Source organism: Varanus komodoensis, unplaced genomic scaffold (assembly GCF_004798865.1).
Source record: "Varanus komodoensis strain SLA01 unplaced genomic scaffold, ASM479886v1 scaffold29_3, whole genome shotgun sequence".
In the NCBI taxonomy this organism is placed as follows: Eukaryota; Metazoa; Chordata; class Lepidosauria; order Squamata; family Varanidae; genus Varanus; species Varanus komodoensis.
Genome location: NW_025335760.1, coordinates 864,985 through 884,888, shown reverse-complemented (window position 1 = coordinate 884,888; position 19,904 = coordinate 864,985). Strand labels below are relative to the sequence as shown.

The window sequence follows — 19,904 nt, the reverse complement described above, 5'->3', positions numbered from 1 at the left end:
CTTTGATATTTTGCTGTTGGTGAGCATTTCTTTGCCCCGGCCCATAATCGACTGTCAGTATCTCTGGATGGGAGAAAAGTAGTAGTTGAAGTCCATTGCTGTGTTAAATGCTCTGCTCACTGTAGCGATATATTACTGTTTACCTGGAATGAAGATTGGGTCATGCACCAGATTCGGACTGCTCATGTGCTGGCAGTTCAGTCATTACTCTTCTACTTGCTGCAGAGTGCGGTTTATTTAGGCTTACAACATATCTGCCTGTTCCAGAGTCGTCTTGGCCCACTGGTTTGTTCTTTAGTACGTACTTGCTTCACCCCACTTCAGTTTAACTGATAGGTTGGCTGATTGTTGTAATCACTGAACTATTTGTGAAGTGAGGTATAACTGTTTGATATAAAGCTGTTCTCTCAAGTTTGGATGCGTTAACAGTTTCACCCTCTGCACATAAGTCTGAGTAAGCACAGAGCTTTTATGCATAGGGCCACCATAAGCGGGGGGCAACTGGACAGTACCTAACTTATTCCTCAGTAAGTGGGAGAAATATTGCACCCTGATCCCCCGGATTCAGTTTTTGGGGTAAGCATTACATTACAGGGCAGGGAAATTGGATTGGAATTTCCAGTGTTTGTAGCCTCTTGCATCCTGCCGCTGCATAGCTGCATCTTCTCTTTGGGCCTTGGATTTTGGGGAACTGCTTTCTGCATTGCTGGAGGGGGGACCTCCCTTGCACCCTGGTGTTCTTCCGTGTTCATGGAGTGATGGCTGGGGCTGTCCCTTGGGCCCTGTCTCTTTTGATATGCGGCACAAGCCTTGAGTGCTCCTGAGGAAGGAAAGTGTGAATTGGGGCTAGCCTTGCATATCCCCCAAGGTGTTTCAAGCAGGGCAAGAAGCTTCCCCCTCCTCTCCCCACCCCTTTCCTGACTTCCTGATTGTCCTTCTGTATTGGGCAGCTTTTGATGTTGGAAGAGAAGATGTCATTCCTCACCCCGCTGTAAACAGCACCTGAATTGTCTTGGGAGGTGAGGAAGTCTGCTGCAATATTCCTGGGTGGAGGAGCACTTCTCCAGGTGAATGGGCCTGCCTTCTCTCCCTGCTTCCCCTCCTTGGTTGGTGGTGCTCACATGCTCCCTCCATGCCCCCAGAGAATGTGAATTGCCCCTCATGCTGATGAGCAACAGGCCAGCTTATTGCCGGCACAGGCCAGCTGCTTTTGATCATTTGTGCTAGCAAGTGCCCTCCAGCCAGCTCTGCCAGCCTCCCTTCCAGACGGGGGGGGGGGGGTGTTTATTGTGTTTTTTTATTTCTTTCCTGATAGACAGGGCTCTCTTCTGCTGTTGGGTGAAAGTACAGGCCTCAAAGTACAGGCCCATGGTTTATTCTACAACTTGGTTCTTCCTCCTTAGTTGAAAGGAGTGAGGGTTGTACTGAAAGGAATTTCTCATTTCCCCACAACACTGTAGGGATGGTTAGTCATTTTAAAAGGAGTTTGTCATTGCTTTTAAAAGGACTTCATGGGTTACGTCTGGGTTGGCTACCAGCCATGATACCCGACTGGCCCCCGTGCAAAGAAAATTTCCTAGAGATACTGCTCTATTAAGCATTATGCAAGTAATTGTAGTAGTAATGCTGCGAGTAACAGAGGCACCGTGCTTCTGAGCACCGAATCAGCAGTTCTTCTAGAACAGCTTCCTGACCTTGAGGTTTCCCGCAGCTGTTTGGTGGTCATTCCTGGCTTAAGCAAAAAACACCTGGGCTTGTATCAAACAATTGCATGTTCCCTTTGTGGGAACATATTTCGGGAGCACTGGCAGGGTGAGGTGAAGATTCTCACAAGTGGGGGAGATCCGTGCTTTGAAGTGGCTGCACCCCTCTGCCCTCAAAGGTATGCCTCGTCTGCCTCCTTACCTGCTGTTCTGGAGCCACAATAAAACCCCCTTTGGTTTTGCTAATGGCCCTTTTTAGGCTGCCTGTCGCATTCATGCGAATGGCCCGCAATGAGCTGAGAGGCTGCCTGACCTGGAGCAGATGTGCCTGGTGGAAAGGCCTGGGCACACTTCGCAGCTTCCTGCAAGTCTCATGGCATCACCTGAGCACAAGACCCGGCTCGGCTGGACGGGCTCTGCCTGAGTGACTGTAAAGGGGCCGCCTTTGATCTCCTCCTCTTTCCCACACTGTTCTGTGCCGCCTCCTCCTGGGAAGTGTGGATTTTCAGAAGGGAGGTTTCTTGATCTTTTTTTATTACAAGTTTCCTTTGTCATTCTTTAACTTTTGTGTGTTCACTGATCTTTAGGCTTCTGTTTTTGAAATCAAAGCAAGTACTAGGTCCACTTGGGGAAGTGTAAAAAAGATGGCTTCATTAAGGAAATATAAAAAGGCATTTTAAATCTAGAAAAACCTAGGGTGGAGTGGAGGAGTTTTGTGTCAAAAGAGAAAACGGGGATTGCAGTGTGATTCAGCTGCAGAAAGGAAGGTGTGACAGATAATTCACTTGCAGTTTTATATTGTGTCTTGACTCCCAAGTTACACACTGGGAAAGACCTTGGAAGCTGGTCAGACCAAACTTGTGGCACTATGGGAATTGCACAGTGAGGATGCGTAAGGGTGTGCACACCTCCTTGGGTGAGCCAGAAGGTTTCTTCAGCTCTTGCAGCCATGCCGGGGGGGGGGGCGGGGGGGGGCTTGTGCCTGGCAGCTTGAATCAATAATTTCAGGCTGCTTGGGGCTGGGACTTTAACAGCGTGGGGATGACTGGGTGGATGTTAGGACATCTGGAGTAGGAGAGGGAGCTTGGTAGGTTCCCTGCTGTGTAGTTGATCTTAGTGTTTAAGTTGTGTGCCTTTGGAGGTGCTTTCCCCAAGGTGGCACTGTTGTGCTTCTGGTTTCGTTGTAGGAAACCCTCATCAAGCGGGCATTAAAAGTAACCCAACTACCCAGAATGTCCAAAGTGATGAACTTCGGTTTCAAAATACAGGTCAACATGCTTTTCCTGGCTGGTGCACTAGTCAGTATGTTGCAGGTGTCGATTTCTGGCTACGGCTTTTTTTGAGCATCTCGAAGATGTTCTTGGCACTCACTCTGTTGTGAATTGCTTGGCCTGGCAGCCCGTCCCCTCGCTTCTTTCCACCAGTCAGCCTGAAGAAGAGGCTGCTGTTCATTGCAGACCCTGTTCTGTTGCTGCTGGTCTGGTCTGGTCTGGTCTGGTCTTCCTTTGGAAGACTTGAGGGTCACTGGCCTGTTGAGCTGGTTGGCACGGCCTGAGGGGGCCTTTTCCTCTCTGCCAGCCAGTGGGCTAAGCTTGGGTTGAGCTGAGCGGGTGCGTTGTGTCTTTTCTGTGGGCGCATCAGGTGGCCTCCAAATCAGATGCACGCAGATGGCGGCCAGTGAAGGGAGCTTGCACTGGGGGTGGCCTAGAGCTCTTTTCCCAGGCCTGTCGGGCAAACGTGTGTGAGCTGAGGCGGCCTGTGTCAGGGATTCCAGAAACGATCTTCGGGGCTACTGCCCATTAGCCCAAAATCTGAGGTGGCCCCGAGCCCACAGAATGGCTGGATGAAGATATTTAAATCGCGTTGCTATCAGTCACAAGGACCGGAAGGCCACACTGTCAGAATGAAGGCAAGTGTTATCAGTCAGTTCTAGTCTGGATGTGAGAACGTGTAGGCGTGCGTGTACATGTGCAGCACACTCTTCCTTGCATCCCTTTTAAGCCCAGTGAGGCAGATGCGAGTTCCCAGTCACCCAGCCCAGCACATGTGCCTCATGCATGTCCCTGGCTGCGTACGGTTTCCTGGTGTCTGTAGCAACTGGCTGAGCACTTACTTGCGAAGCTATCCTAAAACCGAGGAAGAAATGGCGGATGCCTCTATTCTAGGAGGAAATAGCTTCAGGTTTCACAATGCAAAGCGTCCCTGTTTTCTGCTCCAGACATCTTTGCGTCCCACAAAGTAAGGAATAGATCACAGAACCCTGTCAGACTGACCGAAGGGGCAATACTATGCACGTTTAGGCAGAGAAGTGGCTAGTAGGTCCCAGCTGCCCCAGCCTATATTTAAGCAAATATAAAAAAACAGTATCCTGAGCCAGCCAAACCGTTTGGAATAATGTGGCATCTGCCTTAATCAGAGGCTTTGCTTGATGAACAAGTGCCAGGATGTACTTCAGTATGTTCATGCGGTGGGGCCAACTTGGTAGCATTGGGTGTATTTGGTTAAGTGTGGGGAGGGCGGCTGGGGGGGTGGGGAGGCATCTGACAGCTGCCCGTGTGCCGCAGTTCCTTGTCTGCCTCCGATTGTCAGCCCTGGTTTTTTCACCCTGCCAAGCCAGCGTTCCACTGCTCATAACAAAGGCGCTGTGGATGAGGTATTGGATTAATCTCAGTGTGCCTTCAAGTCTCGTTCTGCCTCTTTCTGCCTGTTTTACATAATCCCAGACTCTGAGTGAAGAGATAAAACAAAGCCGCAGTTCATAAACCTGTTTAGTGATTGATGGTTTGGATTAGTTTCTCCCAAACAAATTTATCCAGACCAGGTTTTGCCTTTGCTTTTACCGGGACAATTGGTTCTATATTTTTCCCTGTAAAACCCTCTGAGCAAAACATGCCAGCGCCAGAGGCCGTGTGAGACCGATTCGAGCTCCTGCAATGAGTTGGCTGAAGGCCTGTGCAGGGGACCGGGATTTTCCCTGGAGAGTCTTGCTGTTTGGGCCAACAGCAGCTTTGCTCCTGCACCTGTGTCTACAAACAATAAAGCATTTGCTTGCAGCCGGGTGTGTCTGTGTGTGTGCACACGCGCGTGCAAGATTGGGTTTGGGGTGCTTGTTTTTTAGACGTATTAAGAGCTATTGTTGCTTTGTATGGAGGATTCTGCAGTGCCCCAACAGCTGGTGCGTCACCACAGATTCTTTCATCGTGGAGAGAATTGAAGGGGCTCCTCTCCCAGGCATTTCTTTCTGCCCTGCGTATCAATGCAAACCCGTAGCTGTTACTAAAGCAGCCGGATTTCAGCATCGCAGGGCAGCCTCTTCTGCCGAAGCCCAGGCTGATGGGTGGGCCGCAGGCAGCCTGCACTCACGCACAGTTTTTGATTGTTTATGGAGCCAGTCACATTGGATTACTTTTCCTCTTTCTCTGCCCCCTCCGCTTAAGACCTTAACCCCACTTTAGCAAAAGAGTGCTTTCCACATTCTTTGAAGCAGCACCAGTTGGACTAGGACAGGCAGTCTCTGGAAATAAAAGAGTTGTATGTACTGGGCAGATATGTGGAAGCATCGAGGACAGTTAAGAGCCAGCCATGTACAGACGTCTAAGTCCCAGCTCCAAAAAGCTGCTTTAAGTGCAACCAGGAGCTTGAAATATATAAATGTGTTTCTCTCTGAACAGTACCCCCAACCCCACCAGCTGTATCATCTGGTTCAAAAGCTGTTTCTCATGTGGTGGTGGACCTGTTGTTTGAAGGGCATAAGCTGAAAACCGCCTTGAATGTAGAGTTTTCTTTGGATCCTGGCCCATAAGCAGCTAACTTGAATTTTGATGAGCCCAGAGAGGGTGGAGACATTCTGGAGAAGAGGTGGAGAGAGGGTTAGAGGTGTGGGCACACGCTCCTTGAAGGGTAGGTCCCCCAGCTCTTTATCGAGGGATTTTCTCTAGCAACAAGCACTGAAGTGAGAAAAGTACTAGCTGGCATCTGCCTTCGACAATTATGTTAGTTTTCTTTATGTCCCTCCTGTTTGTCCATCAAAACAGCTGGGAGGAGCTGGGTGATGCCAAAGTTGTTTTTTGGGGCCGGTGTTGATCAGGATTGTTAAAATGACTCCCTACTATAGAGTTAACCTTTGAAAATCGTTTTGGCTCTGCGAGCTTAAGAACTGCAGTTAAAATTGGGGTTTGGGACCCTCCAGTGCCTAAACGTGGGGCATACGAGGGTCAGGACAATATGAGGAGTGTTTGTAGAAACATGCTGTGCTGAGGTGGCTGCAGCCCCTCCGCTGAGCACAGATGCAACCCCAAGTGCAAAGGTGCGAGGGCCATTTGGTGCCGGCTCCAGAGTGCGGTTATTTTTGCAAGCGCTCTCGCCTGGCAGCTGACTCCTAAAGGGAGAGTCAGGCCTCACGCTCCGCTCTCAAGCGTCCTCCCGCCCCCAGCCCTCGCGGGTTGTGTTATCTTTGCATTGCATCGTGTATCCTGCACTTTTCCCCTTGTGAGGAGCCAAGGCAGCTTGCCTTGTCCCCTTCTCCATCGCATCCTCGCAACAGCTCTGTGACGTAGTTTGTACTGAGAGTGAGCAGCTGGCCCAGCGTCTCCCAGTGAGCTGCACGGCTGGCTGGGAACTAGGACCCGGACTTCCCGAGTCCCACTCGGATCCTCTAACCACCGCAATGACTGCAATTAGGTAGAAAAGCACTCTGGACGTGCTCAGCAAGAGATTGTCTGGGAGCTCGCTGTTTGTGTGCAAGGAAATGCAGGAATCCTGGCAGCGAGCTGCAGATAAGCATCTGGCGCTGTTGTAGATGGCCTTGTTCACTTTCTCACTTGAGTGCCGGTCATGGGTAGGTTCTGCCAGGGCACCACAGTTGGACAGTGCCAGAGCCAGCAAGTTTCTGACCACCCACTGCTGATGGGGGACCGTGGTCCTCGAAGCCAGCTTCTGGGCTTCCGGGAGGCACTTCCCAGTCGCTGTGGGAAGCAGGGTGGGACTGGGTAGGCCTCCTCTCTGATCCAGGTTCAGGTGCTTCTGAAGTCGATACAGCAGCTTTTCTTCAGATGGAGCTGCCCTGGGTGTGAAGCCCTGCCTTTGGCCCCGTTAGCACCTCCTGCCCGGCCTTTACTTGGGCCCTCAACTGCCGGTTCTTGTTTCACTGGTGATTTACTTACTCTTGGTAAGGCTCCGCTTTTTGCTGCATAGCCTCTTAACCAAAAACGGAATGGCAGTGGTCCTCCTCCTGTTCGATGGAGAACAGACTTGCAGAGCAGCTTGGTCCATGCCATCAGTAAACTCTCCAGACCTCATTTCTTCACAATCGCGTTTCCTCTTTGTGTAAACCAGCCAAAAAGAGCTATATAATGCATGCGACTGCTTCTCCCCAGCTCTGAGGAACAAACAAACGCACACACCCCCTACCTGTGTTAATTCCTGTGCGAGTTGTCTTGGAAGCCTTGTTTGGTGTCTGGGTCTCTATCATATCCTGGCCTTTTTAAAAATAGGTTCCTGCTTCTGGAATGGTACTGAGGACTTATGGGAATAAATACAGCCCCAAACCAACAATATCCCATGTTTTCTGCATGTTCCACTCTTCCTTCCTTTGTCCATTTTGACCCTGCCTGTCTTCCACTGACCCTCTTGCTCTGGCTGGGCAGCCAGTCTGAGCGCTCTGTCCCCAGCCGCCTCCTCCCTCCATGCCCACTTTGTGAACATTAGGGAGCAAGCTGACAACAATGGCTGCTTTGCAACACCACTCCTTCCAGGAGCTTTCTTGGGAGGCATCTGGAGGTTGGGAAGGACAGCTTGAGCATGCATAAATATCTAAAAATTAACTTCCTGGATCAAGCCGCCAAGATGACATTCTAGCACCCTGAAGACAAAAAAGCACCATTGTCCTTAACACATAGTATTTGCATTATCGTTAATGTTGGAGATTTCCTTAATCCAGCCTCTTCTGGCCAGGCAGAAGATACAGCTACGCAGTGCCAGGAAGCAAGAGCTACTAACACTGCCAATTCTAAACAGATTGCTTTCCCTTTTTCAGTTTTATTGTTCCTACCCCCATTTTAGAAGCGTATATTGTACCCCTGTGTGCGCTAGTCCATGGAAGATGCCTTTGACGTTCAACTGTCCTATTTCTTCAACAACTCAAACTTTTTAAAAGATCCTTACAAGGTTTGGAGAAAAAGTTGTAGCAGAATAAGGCATTTCATTGGCAGTGGCAGATTTTGCTCTTAAAGCAGCTAAACATTGCACCATTTTTAACACTGTGGGGAGTGTGTTTCATTGTTTTAAAATTTACTGTATTTTAATTTTATTATTTTGCTGTTGTAACAAATGGCTGCGGGAATAAAAATAATCATACATTCGTTTTATGGTTGATAATATGTAATAGAGTCAAAATAACAAGCTTTCTTTTTCTGTGCAGATTCCTGATGAGTTTGATAATGGTGAGTAGACAAATCTGTTGGGTTTTTTTTTTTATTGCTTTGATACACTGGAGTTGATCTGATGGAGAGAAATGAGAAGCAAGGCATAAGAGTGAGGCAATAAAGTTTGGAAAAGCTGAGAAGTACGGACATAGGGGTGACGGAGCAAGTACCTGGCCTTTCTTGCACCAAAGTTTTTGTTTTAAATCAAGATTTTTCTCCCTGAAAAAAGTTGATTCTTCACCAAAGATTTTGAACTAATTTGTGAGGCAAATGTTGGGTTGCAGGTATATCAATGCTTTTAAATATTTATTTTTGTTCTCAGAGTTCTTCTGAGGTTTTTGTAAGGACCTGGTAGACCATAGCGGAAATACTCTAAATTCGTGTTTTTGAGCAAGGAACCGAGGTCTATATGGTGTTGCTTTTTTCAGCGCAGTGAGGCACGCTAGTGTTTATGTAGTGTTAGCATAGGATGATTGTGCGACGACACTTATTGAGAGCAAAGTAAACATTCAAGAGGACTTTTCAGGCAGAAGGATTGATTTTGAAATGTTACCTGGATGCTGATAGAAGGCCTTATGCATGGATACTTGGCACAGCTTGAAATGTCGGGTAGCATATATCATAATGTAGCCTAGAAGCTGTATTATAAACTCTCTGGTTTCTCTATCAAAAAAAGGATTAAAAGTATAGAATGGCAGAATAGAAAGAGTAGTCATACTTTTCTCTCCTACTTTTCTCATTAATGCAAAATGAGATTGGGCCGATGTGTAGCTAGCGGGAGGCTGGCTTGTCAGGACTGTGAGTTCCCTGCGAGCTTGGACGGGTTCGTGGCTCAAGAACGGCCTGCTAGATTCCGTGGCTTTTTAATCTGTGCCACCAGCTAACCAAATGTCTTCAACACCTCAATTATTAAAGCAGCTAATTCTGGTGGCCAGGCAGGCAGGCAGAGCTGAAATGCACCAGAAGTTAAGCTATAAATATGTTAATTCCCTTCTGCCTTAAACAGGGTAGTGGGGGAACGGCAACAGGCGTGACCTGCTTACACACCCATCTCTTCACAAGCATTTTTAAAAATGAAAATCCCTGCGCACAAACTTCCCAGAATAACCAGAATTGCTTTACATCTCTAATCGGATGAGTGGGGGGCGGAGGGCGGCTTTCTTCAGCGGCTGCCTTGAGAGCAGATGTACTGGTGCATAACCAGGCGCACACCCCTTGTCGGGAGCAGAAGGTCAGCCGGAACTTATGTCGTGATGGGGAGTTAACAATGCTCCTCCACCGGGCAGGCACCCCTCTCCGTCCCGCCCCGCGTCGCTGGAGGCGTGAAGCAGGGCCGGCGCGTTGTGATGGAAATGAACGAAGGGCGAGGAGCCCAGAGGAGGGGCTGCGGGTGTGTGTGCCGGGGCAGGGCCGGCCACAGGCACTCCAGCTGTCCCCCTCCTCGGCTATTCCTCGCCCTGGAGAGGCGGGTGGCGGGACGCTGAACCTTGGCGAGCGGCGAGGCGCACCGACTGGGGTCCGGCCCCAAAGGCATCCCGACCGTTCCGGTTTTGTGCCACGTGCTCTGCACCAGGTTTGGCCAGAGGCGGTGGCGTGCTGTGCCCCGCGGGGCTCCAGGCGGGCTTCGGTCCCCGCCCCGTCCCTTCAGCGGTTTGCTTCAGACAGACCCAGTGGCCCATCAGCAGAGCGTCTGCATGCAGCTTAGCGCTCAGCGCTGCATGAATGGCGCCCAGGCGTGCAACGAGTGTGCACTCCAGGACGGCTTTAATAAGAACTCCGTAAGAGCATCTTTGGTTTCCCCTGCCAGGAGACTTGTCCACGAGTGAATTTTTAAAATGCATCGTATGGTATTTAGAGTCTTCAGAAATACAAAGGGGTGGTCAGGTGTCTGTTTCTGCAGCTGAGGGCCATGTGGAACTTTGCAGGAAGCCTTGAGAAGGCAGATTGTCCCGTTAGTGGGGGTTTTCTGCTAAATTATGTAGGAAACCCACGGGGCGGGGGTGGCTTGTGGGGGGCTTTCGCCTGGGATAGGAAGCACCTTTCACGAGGGCCTTTCAGCTGGCCCGGCATATGCTCTCAGCCGATTAAAAGGCATCCTCCAGTCGCAGCCCCATTGTTCCTCACAATGGGTTTGCTCGTTTGTCCCCCTCCCAGTGTTTCACGCCCCCTCCCCCTGCTTTCCCTTCCCTCCAGATTTTCAGCAGATTCACAAGTTTATTGCCCTTTGATGGAAAGGAGGACAGACTGCCGGAATCACTGGGGCTCCCCAGAATGGTCCTTCCCTTTTCTTTATGTGCCCGTGTTTAACCGTGGCTATTAGTATCAAGCCATAGAACCTCCTCCTACGTTTATATTAACCCGAGATGTTGAAATAACTCACTTCCACTGGGGAGAAGTACGGGTTCCATTACCCAGCTCAGACTTAACGGGTTTTGGGGAGTCAGTTGCCTGAAATGCGCTTTTTTTAAAGACTTTGCATGCTGCTGTTCATAAAATGTCATTGCAGTTTATCAAGTGGAACAAAACCAGAATACAAAAAATGGGCAAATCATTTCGGGTATTGGTAAGCCAATTTCAAACCGATAGACGTGGGGCCACAAGCACAGGCACGCAGTGTCACGAAAGGGGGAGCCTTCTGCTGTCTCAGAAATGACATCAGGGAGATCCTGGGCCAGCCTCTCTGTGGGAGAGCTTGGGAGCTGCCACAGAGGAGGCCCTGCTGCTTGAGAGGAAGATCAAGGCTGGGAGATCGCCTGGGAAGGAGTGCTCCCGAAGCAAGGGGAGGGAGCTTACCGGGGAGGGTCAGGATCAAGCAAAGCAATTGCCAGCAGAAACCTGGCCCACCACTCCCAGCTCCCTCCCTGGTGGGGGCATGCTGGGATTTGCAGGACTTGCTTCTCCCTCGCTGTCATGGGTTGATGCCTTTAGTAGCATAACGCATTGTGCAACGTGGCCCGAATCAGCCACCCAGCCAGCACCCAAGCCTCTTAGGTGGGTCAGCTCTATCGGCACTGGAAGGCGAGCTCTGCTGCTTGTCTGTAGCACGACTCAGGGGAGCAGCTCATTGCAAATAACACCTTCGGCCATAAATAGCAGGTCATTCGAGCAGGGGCCCCTCCTCCCTAGTATTCCAGCCAAAAACCCGAAGCAGGTTTCAAAACAGAAGCAATGACTTCATTTTCTCCAGTGTAAATTGTAACTCACTAGAAATAAGCAAACTCTGGACTTTCCCAAAGGGGCTGCTTTCGAATACATCAAGGACATGCGCTTTGTTGTTCTGACTCAACCGGCACCTCTCGCTGTGTCATAGGAAACTTCCTCACGCTAGGAGTGGTTTCTCCATCCAGACTCCACTAAAGATGGGAAAGTGAGCGTCCAAACTCAGCGTCCCATCACATCAGACTGGGGAGCACATTTGCGGAACCCGCCCCTCATTTCTCCTTGTAGCAGACTCACAGTTTTAAAAAGTCTTCTAATCAGGCAGCCAAATTCCGCCATACACGGCCCCGGTGGACGCTGGAATCCTTTTGGCTCCGCTGCGGCCCAGCCAGTCATCCACCCCAGCTGCTCAGCTTGGATTATCATAACAATTGCTCCCAAATTACGCCCCATTCAATGCGCCTGCCTTTGATTGATTAACTTACAGTTTCTGTTTGAATAACCCTGGTCCCCGAGATGCTAAAGCTGTAATCTCAGAGGGACAGTTAGCAGCGCTGGGGTGGGGACTGTGCTCCGCTCACACGCTCTCTCTTCTCCGGCCTGACCTCTGCTTAAGCGAGCTGGTAATTGAAGCATCCATTAGTATTCTTTTGGAGGGGCTGTGGGACTGTGCATATGTTCAGATGGCTTGGGCCAGGGCGGGGGGGGGGGAGATGGAAAGCTGTGCGGAAGCTGCCAGCCGCTCCGTCAATAGCCATTCGTCTGGACCGGACAGCCAGCAGACTTCTGCTTACTCACTGCAGCAGCATTGAAATGTTGCTTTTGTCGGTCTTGTCATAGTTTTTGTCTGGAAAGAGGGTTTCCCTTCCGATGGCAAATGAACACGGAAGCACGAGGGCCACTGAAAAGTGATTCTGCTAAAACAGGTTTCCCACCCCGCAAAAAGCCACTCCTGGAATTGTAGCTCTTATTTTGAGGGTGCCAGAGCTGCTTCATTGGATCTCTGGGGCTGCGGCAGGCAGTGGAAACAGGGCCGAGAGTGTTGCGGATTGTGGTGGCGCGCCAAAACGAAAGGCCCGGCCTCGTGGAGCACAGCCCTTCTCCCTGGCGGAAGCGTCCTCTGGGCGTCCAGTCCCAGCACGCCCAGAGCCGGGGGGGAGGGCGCCTGTGTGCCCACGGACTGCCTCACTACTGGCAAAGCGCGAGGGGCTTTCCACACTAGCCGAGCTCTCAATTGGCTTGCAGATCCAGTGGTGATCCAGCAGCTCCGGAGGGCGTACAAGTACTTCAAGGACTACAGGCAGGTAAGTGAGGCTGCTCAGGCTCGCGCAGCTCCAGACTCTGCCCCCAGGTCTCTCCAGAGGAAAACCGAGCGCTCGATAGCAGGATGAGCGCCATGCCGCTGACTTGGGCTCCCTCTTCCCCACTTTAGAGGCTAACTTGTGCCCACGTTGTTGAAGCGGGGCCGTCGCCTCCGTGGCTGGCTTTGTCACGACGCCCCCATCCACCACACCGTGACTGTCGCCAGCTGTCAGGGTGATCCGCTCGCGAGCCAGACTTTGCCCTCAGCAGCACAAGCTGTTTGCAGCCTGGCTGGGCCTCACTTCGCCTCGGTAGGGAGGGCGCGCTCCGTTTTGCACGTTGTGGGGGCTCCCGTGGCTGGAGGGCGCCGCCTCTGCCGCTGCGGCACGGACTCCCCGCCTCAGTGCTGGGCGCCCACAGAGGGACCACCGCTCTCGAGTGGCTGCAAAGATGCGCCCCCTTGGTTCTGCGCATCTGTTTACCTACGAAAAGAGCTGCAAGGCGAGCTGGAGCGCTGGCCACGCCCTGCCCCGCATCCCAGGCCGAGGAAGGAGGCCGTGCGTGTCGTGAGGTAAAAAAATGCACGGTCCCAACTTTCTCTCCCGTCTGCAACTGGGGGGACCAAAGCGTTTGGCTTCTCTTCCCGCCTCCACGCAGCTCTGAGGAAATCGAATTCGCGCACACGCTACAGCCAGCCGTTAGCATGTCGCAATTACCAGGGGAGTGCTGGAAGCGTCATGTTTTGAGGGGGACTGAAGCACCCCCCGAACCGAACCTCCAGGCCTGGCGAGCCCACCGTGGCACGGACCCGTCCCGCAGCCAGCGGCTCGGACCCTCATGCTGCCGCGCTTATTTCTCTCGCAGATGATCATAGAGCCCACCAGCCCGAAGCTGCTCCCGGACCCCCTGAAAGAGCCCTACTACCAGCCCCCGTACACCCTCGTCATCGAACTCACGGATGTGCTGCTGCACCCCGAGTGGTCGGTGCGTATCCCCCCAGGCCTGCGGGGAGCGGTGGCGGGTGGGCCACTGCTGAGCCAGGTGGCGTGGCTGCGTGGCCTGTCCCTTGGCTGCCTCCAGGTGGGCCCTCGCCTCCGGCCTGCACAGCTGCTTGGAGTGGCTGCCTGCAGCCATTCCATACCCAGGGAGGGAGCTTGGCTGGCTGAGAGCCATCCCTGCGTGGGCTGTGGCGACCAGCCTGGGTCTGTGGGGTTCCTGCAGCACACCATGTGGCATGGACTGGGGGGGCTTGGCAGCCTCCCCCAGCTGCCACTTGGATGTGCCCCTGCCTCCCCGTGCAGGGCAACAGCTCTTCCAGACTGGGGGCATTATTTGCCCGGGAGGCTTCTGCCCCCTCCCCTTCCCTCCTGGGGCACAGTAATGATGCTCACGGCTGCTGTGTTAAGCCAGCTGAGCGCGTGGGAGCAGGGAGTGGCTGGATCGAGTGCAAGTTTGCGCACCAGATTTTGAGTTCAAGCGAGCAGCCATTCTGTGCCGCTGATTCTGCCTTCCTCTCCTGGCTCTGCTCTTGCTCTCCCACTCCTCTGGCCTGTTTTTGTCCTCAGTTAGTGACCGGCTGGCGCTTCAAAAAGAGACCAGGCATCGACAACCTCTTCCAGCAGCTGGCACCCCTCTACGAAATCGTCATCTTCACGTCCGAGACAGGCATGGTGAGTGTCTCGCTCGGCCCCCAGCCAGTCACAACTTGGCCCGGCTGGGCCTCGTGTGTCCGGGGGAAGTCAGGCAGGTGGAGAGGCTACTCTTGGTCCCATGGCCCACCCAGGACGCGAGGGTGCCGCTCCCCGTCAGAAGCGTGCGTGTTGCTGTCCAGCAGCAAATTCCCGTGAGTGCTCCGCGGCCTCTTGCCCCTCGCGCCTGGCACGCCTGTGTTAGGGCGGGCGGGCGGCAGCAGCTCTGCATGGGGCCTCTGCCCGGGGCCAGTTGAGGCTGAACCCACAAGGCTGTCCAGTGTCGGAGAACCAGGTCTGAGGTGGCTCCAGTGGAGGCCCAGTCCTGCTCACCGCCCCGAAAGGCAAGGTGGCGGAGCGGAGGGGCCCAAACAGCCACAGGGCTGGCACAGCGGCGAGTGGGCGCATCGGAAAAGAAGGTGAGGAAGGGGGGGGGGCACGATGGAGGCTTATGAAGCTGTGCCTCCTGTGGGCGGAGGAGCCTTCTCAGTCTCTCACACCCCTGGAACCCAGTGTGAGCAACCCTGAAGCTGGCGGAGAGGAGTGCGAGGGCGTCTTCCCAAGATGCAGCGCTGACCCCCTGTCTGAGTGCTGTCAGAGGGGATTGGACAGATTCCGGGAGGGGTGGGGGGCTGTGCTGCCTTCACTCTCTGAGGCGCTGGGTCCCGGTTTGCCGGTTGCTGGGGAACATGGCTGAGAGGGTGCCAGCACCCAAGTTGTTTTCGCGGGTTTCCCCCCGGAGCCCGTGGTCGGCCGTGGGGTCTGGCCCGGCTTGTGCGCTGTTACACGCTCATCGCTGAGAGTGTTGGAGGAAGCTGACCAGAGCTGGTGCCGCTGTGTGTGTGTGGGGGGGGGGGGAGGGATCCAGATTCTTAAGTACGGAATACATATGCAGATGAAGCGCCTCAGTGCCCAGAAATCGCTCCCCCCCCCTTCAGCCATTGCTGCTCAGCTGTGATTTTTGCAAGCGAGGGAGCCGCTCCGTTGTCCCCAAGCTTTTCTCGGGAGCTGTAAACGCCGACCAGTTAATACAAATGAAACCAAGCTGCTCGCAATCTTGGGCTTTGGGTCAGAGGCCAGATTCCACACCCGTGTGGCGCAAAGGCGGGTGGGTAGCCACAGCTGTCATGGGGGTCCCAGAACCCCTGCCAGAGCCAGAGGAATCTGTGTCAGCCTGAGGAGGGGGCATTTTGGCTGGCCTGTTTTGTACCTCCGGGTCGGCTGCCTCCTTCCCTGTCCCCTTTCTCACGCTTGAAGGGGGCCCAGGAGTGTGCCACTGCGCATCTGAATATGCATGGGTCCAGCCTGCGCCTGTCAGCCGATTGAATCCGGGCTGTTACTGTGCTAATTGAGTGGGTCTGTCCTGGGGAAGGAGGCAGCGGCGCGGTCAGGAGACTTGTGGGCGGAAGACTGCAGAGTCGCTCTGGGAAGGGCCCGAGCCCCTCTCTGGCTTGTTTGCTCTCGTTCAGCACATGCGACTCGGTTAAGCCAGCCGCCAGCCGCTCCCCAGGGCCGGCGCGGGCAGATCCAGTCTGTGCGCTCCCGAGGGGGCACCCCATTAACGGCCCGCCAGGTTCAAGAATGCGCGCCGGTGCTCCGGGGCCACGCTCCCACGTTGGCAGGGCTCCTTCTGCCAGATACTTGCGCAGAGACCGGCCTGAACCTCTTTTGGAAGTGATCCCCTCTGAGCCGGCATTTCCGTGTTATCGGCGGTTGCGGTACATGCAGGGCCATCTGAATCTGGTCAGGGCGTGTGGTTGGTGTAGTCAGCAGTCCACCTAGAGCCCATCAGCAGTCTTAGGCTCAGAGGGCACAAAATACAGGGTGGGGGCAGAATAAGCACTCTGCACGTGCCACAGACCAAGGGGCCTCTTTCCGTCACCACCTGTGCCTGTGCTGGCCTGGTGAGGCCATGTGCCCTTCCCTTGACGCCCGTGCCCTTCAGCCTCAAGTGATCCTTGCAAAACGGCGGTAGGAATGCTTCCACCTGCAGGGCGACCCCATCCCTCTTTCTTTCTTCCAGACCGCCTTCCCCCTCATCGACAGCGTCGACCCTCACGGGTTCATCTCCTACCGGCTCTTCCGTGATGCCACCCGCTACATGGACGGGCACCATGTTAAGGTGAGGGCTGGGGGCTTCTGGGCCACTCGGGAGCCGGGCAGGTGGCGGCGTCAGCTTTGCGTAGCGGTATTTCCAGCGTGGGGCCCACGGTTAGAGGGCTGATCTCAGGAGGAGCAGCCCTGGGTTGAAGCAGGCTCCCTTGCTCAGGTCAGCCTGCCTTGCAGGGTTGCTGTGAAAGTAAAAGGCGTGGGGACGGAGAATCATGTGAGCTCCTTGGAGGAAAAGTGGTTCATAACTGTAGTAATGAGACAGTGACTCAGTCCATATTCTGGAGAGCGCCTCCAGACACATCTGAGTGGGTTTAGGCAGTAGTGTTATTCTGGGTGAGCCATCGGAGAAAAGTGCTGGGCTGCAGAGCAACATCTTGTGCTGAGATTCTGCCCAAGGAAAGCCGCATGAGCGGCAGGCGTGGGCAGGCCGGTTCACGGGGGGATGAAAAGGCTCGGCTCCTGCTCTTCTTCGGCTGCCCCCGTGCCGGTCTCGGTCTCGGGCTCCTCAGCCCAGCCAGAGCTGAGAGGGCCTGGGTTTCACATCACAGCTCCCCTTTCTCTGCCCTACTCCCATGGAGGGCTAAACCCTCTCCGAATCTTCATGTATAAAGAGCTCATTGCATAAACCACTTTAAACTGCGTGCATCGGGAAACGCTGGAACGCAAGCATCTGGGAGGGCCGATTCTTCAGCAACATGGGGGGGGGGCACCTGCCGCACCTGTGTCAGGTGTGCCTCCCCAGTGGGGGGGGGCGGCCTCCTCACTCGACTGCCAGCGCTGCGTGCCGGGCTCCGGCAGAACGTGCCTGCTGGCGCTTCCTCCCTCCACGCTTCCCCTCCGGCTCCCTCCTCCTCCGTAACCAGCGTGCGGGTGACGCGACTCGCTTCACACTGCACCCCGGGGTTGCATTTTATTTATGCCCATGAGAAGCGGAGGCCGCGATCCGTCGCAGGCATGTCGCGATGTCCCGCCGAGCCTCCTGGATCTCTGTTCCAGCCGCAGAATCGCGGGAGAGCTGGGCCTCTGCACCAGCAGGCTTGGTGGGGGGGACGCAGCCCCCCCGGTGCACACCTGCTGTTGGCATCCTGAGGGACACGTCTCCAGATCACCCCCCCCCCCCCCCATGATAATGCCCACAGCTGTACGGAGCACCTTGCCCATTCAGCCGGCCCAGACGAGCACGAGGCGGAAACGGCAGATGCGCGCCACGTGTCCCGCAAGGCGACTCCGGGTGCCTGCGCCGCACAATAGGGCGAGGGCGGCCTTGCGGGGCTCGGCTGGGCTGTGAGCCTGCCTTCTGTCTGCCTCCCCTCCCCGCCCACCCCCCACCTCCCATCTGCTGCCCCGAGCCGGTGGGGTGTCTCTTTCTCTCCTCCTCTCCGCGGAATGCATTTGTCGTCTCCGCGCGCCGATTGTTGCGGCCCCTTTCCTCCTTTTTTCTGAGCCGCAGGAGGCGGAGGAAGGGGGCAAGGAGTGCTTTCCCCTCCCGCGTGGAGCAGCCCCCCCCCCCCCCCCCGCTGCTGCTCAGGCAGCAGGCCTGTGCGGGGCCCGTCCCGAAATGGCTGCGTGACGGCGGTCGAGTGAAAGAGAGCTAAGCGGGGCCTGGGGATGGAGATGAAGCTCTCGGGACGGTGGGAGAGAAGGTTCCGGGAGGAGGGCAAGGAGTTAGTTTTCATTGCCGAGAGCTTAATTCCTTCAAAGGAAGTGGTTTTTATTGCAACACAGTGGCGATTTAGGCTCAGAAAAGCTCATTAAAGGAAGAAACCATCAGCCCTGTAGCACCCACCTAAGCCGGTTCATGCGCATTGAAAAGATGAAAAGTGCGGCCCTCCCCTCGCCTGTCCCGAAGAGAAGGCCTGTGCGAGCTGAGGCATGCTGGGACCTGAGCGCCTTTTCTCCGCCCGCACTGGTACTTGTGCTTTGAAGTGAAGGTGCCGTAAGGAGGCTGTGCTCCCTGCACGAGAGACGCTCTGGAACCGGCGAGGTGGTGCCTTCTGCTGGGCCTCCCGGGGTTCCCCGTGGGGAGGCAGTCCGCCCGGCTGGCAAAATGCCCCCGTGGGCGCACTTGTTCGAGAGCGAGGCCAGGCCCGCAGGCTGCAGCTGGAGTTGTCCGCAGGAAGCCGAGCGTGCTCCAGATCGCAGTCACAGGAAGCTTTACACGGGGAGAGGAGCGGTTGCGTGCGAAGCCGTCCGGAATGGCACGACAGGAACCAGGCAGCAAAGCCGAGGCGAGGCAACGGTGCAGGGAGCTTCCCAGCCCGGAAATGAGGGGGCCGTGCTCGGCTGCCACGCATGGGGCCCTTGGCACGGCGCTCTCTGCTTCGGGAAGGCTCGCAGCCGCCGCGTGAGCCCCTGCGCCCCTCCCAACATGCAGATGTGTCCTGAAGTGCCGCATGAGCCGGCCCAGCCCGGCCTAGCGAGGCCCCTGCTGCCTGCCTGCCTGCCTGCCTGCCTGCCTGCCTGCCTGCCTGCCTGCCTGCCTGCCTGCCTACCTTGTGCCCTCTTCCTCTCCAGGACATCTCCTGCCTGAACAGAGACCCGGCCAAGGTGGTCGTGGTGGACTGCAAGAAGGAGGCCTTCCGCCTGCAGCCCTTCAACGGCATGGCCCTGAAGAAGTGGGACGGGAACTCGGATGACCGGGCCCTCTTTGACCTCGCCGCCTTTCTGAAGAGTAAGGGGAGGGCTGTCGCCCGGGGTGGGGGACTCATGGCCCTTGTTTTGTCCCATGGGAACAGTTGGGAGGGGGCTGCGACGACCTCACCGTTGGGGCCTCGGAGGCCGAGCGCCGCCGCCCAGGCATCAGCCTCCCACCCAGCCCACCGGCACCAGGAATTCCCACTGCGATCGGCCCTGCCTGCGAACGCACAGCGGCCACTCAGGCCACGTCTGCAGGCGGCAGCCGGACTCAGTGCCCCGTTCTTGCGTGTGTCCCACAGCTGTTGCCTTGAGCGGAGTCGAAGACGTCCGGTCGGTGTTGGAGAACTACTCCTTGGAAGAAGACCCGCTGGAGGCGTTCAAGCGCAGACAGTCCCAGCTGGAGCAGGTGCGGGCCGGGCTCGGGGCAGCGCCGTGGCCTCGCTGTGGGGGCCTCCTGCCCGGCCAGGGCTGCCTGGGTGTGTGGGGTCAGGCCGCCGAGGCATGTGGGTGCATCCAGCTGGCACATCGCATGGAAAGCTGAAGCTGCCCCCCACTTGGGGGGGCCGTTAACACCTCCCTGGTTGCCTGAGCCCCAGCTGGGAGCATCGCTCCCCACGTGGGCACAGCACGTCCCTTGATTGGAGGCTCGGGCTGGCTGGCCTCGGGGCCCCCAAACCTCCTTCGGAAGCCCATTTAGGCCTTGGGATCCGGATCTCCCACACCTGTGTGAGGGGAGCAGGAGATGGAGAGGGTTTCTGAGCATGCTCGGAATGCCTTCTTTCCACACAGGCTTGGTACATGAGACCCCTTGACACATCAGCATCCCGAGGACGGGTATTCCACGGGTGGGCGGCGTCTTTGCACTCTCCTGGGTGCTGACT

The 19,904-nt window shown here is 55.3% G+C and overlaps 1 protein-coding gene across 1 annotated transcript in view; it reads left to right on the top strand.

The window, feature by feature from the left end:
• The window catches only part of TIMM50 (translocase of inner mitochondrial membrane 50), a 33,593-nt gene that overhangs the window by 5,002 nt on the left and 8,687 nt on the right, over positions 1 to 19,904 (top strand). Inside the window, exons 5-12 of the mRNA XM_044435443.1 lie at positions 8,122 to 8,143; positions 10,632 to 10,688; positions 12,530 to 12,588; positions 13,451 to 13,570; positions 14,152 to 14,256; positions 16,298 to 16,396; positions 18,901 to 19,057; positions 19,323 to 19,429. Of these exons, the coding sequence (XP_044291378.1) occupies positions 8,122 to 8,143; positions 10,632 to 10,688; positions 12,530 to 12,588; positions 13,451 to 13,570; positions 14,152 to 14,256; positions 16,298 to 16,396; positions 18,901 to 19,057; positions 19,323 to 19,429 (726 nt within the window). The remainder of the gene's footprint in view (positions 1 to 8,121; positions 8,144 to 10,631; positions 10,689 to 12,529; positions 12,589 to 13,450; positions 13,571 to 14,151; positions 14,257 to 16,297; positions 16,397 to 18,900; positions 19,058 to 19,322; positions 19,430 to 19,904) is intronic.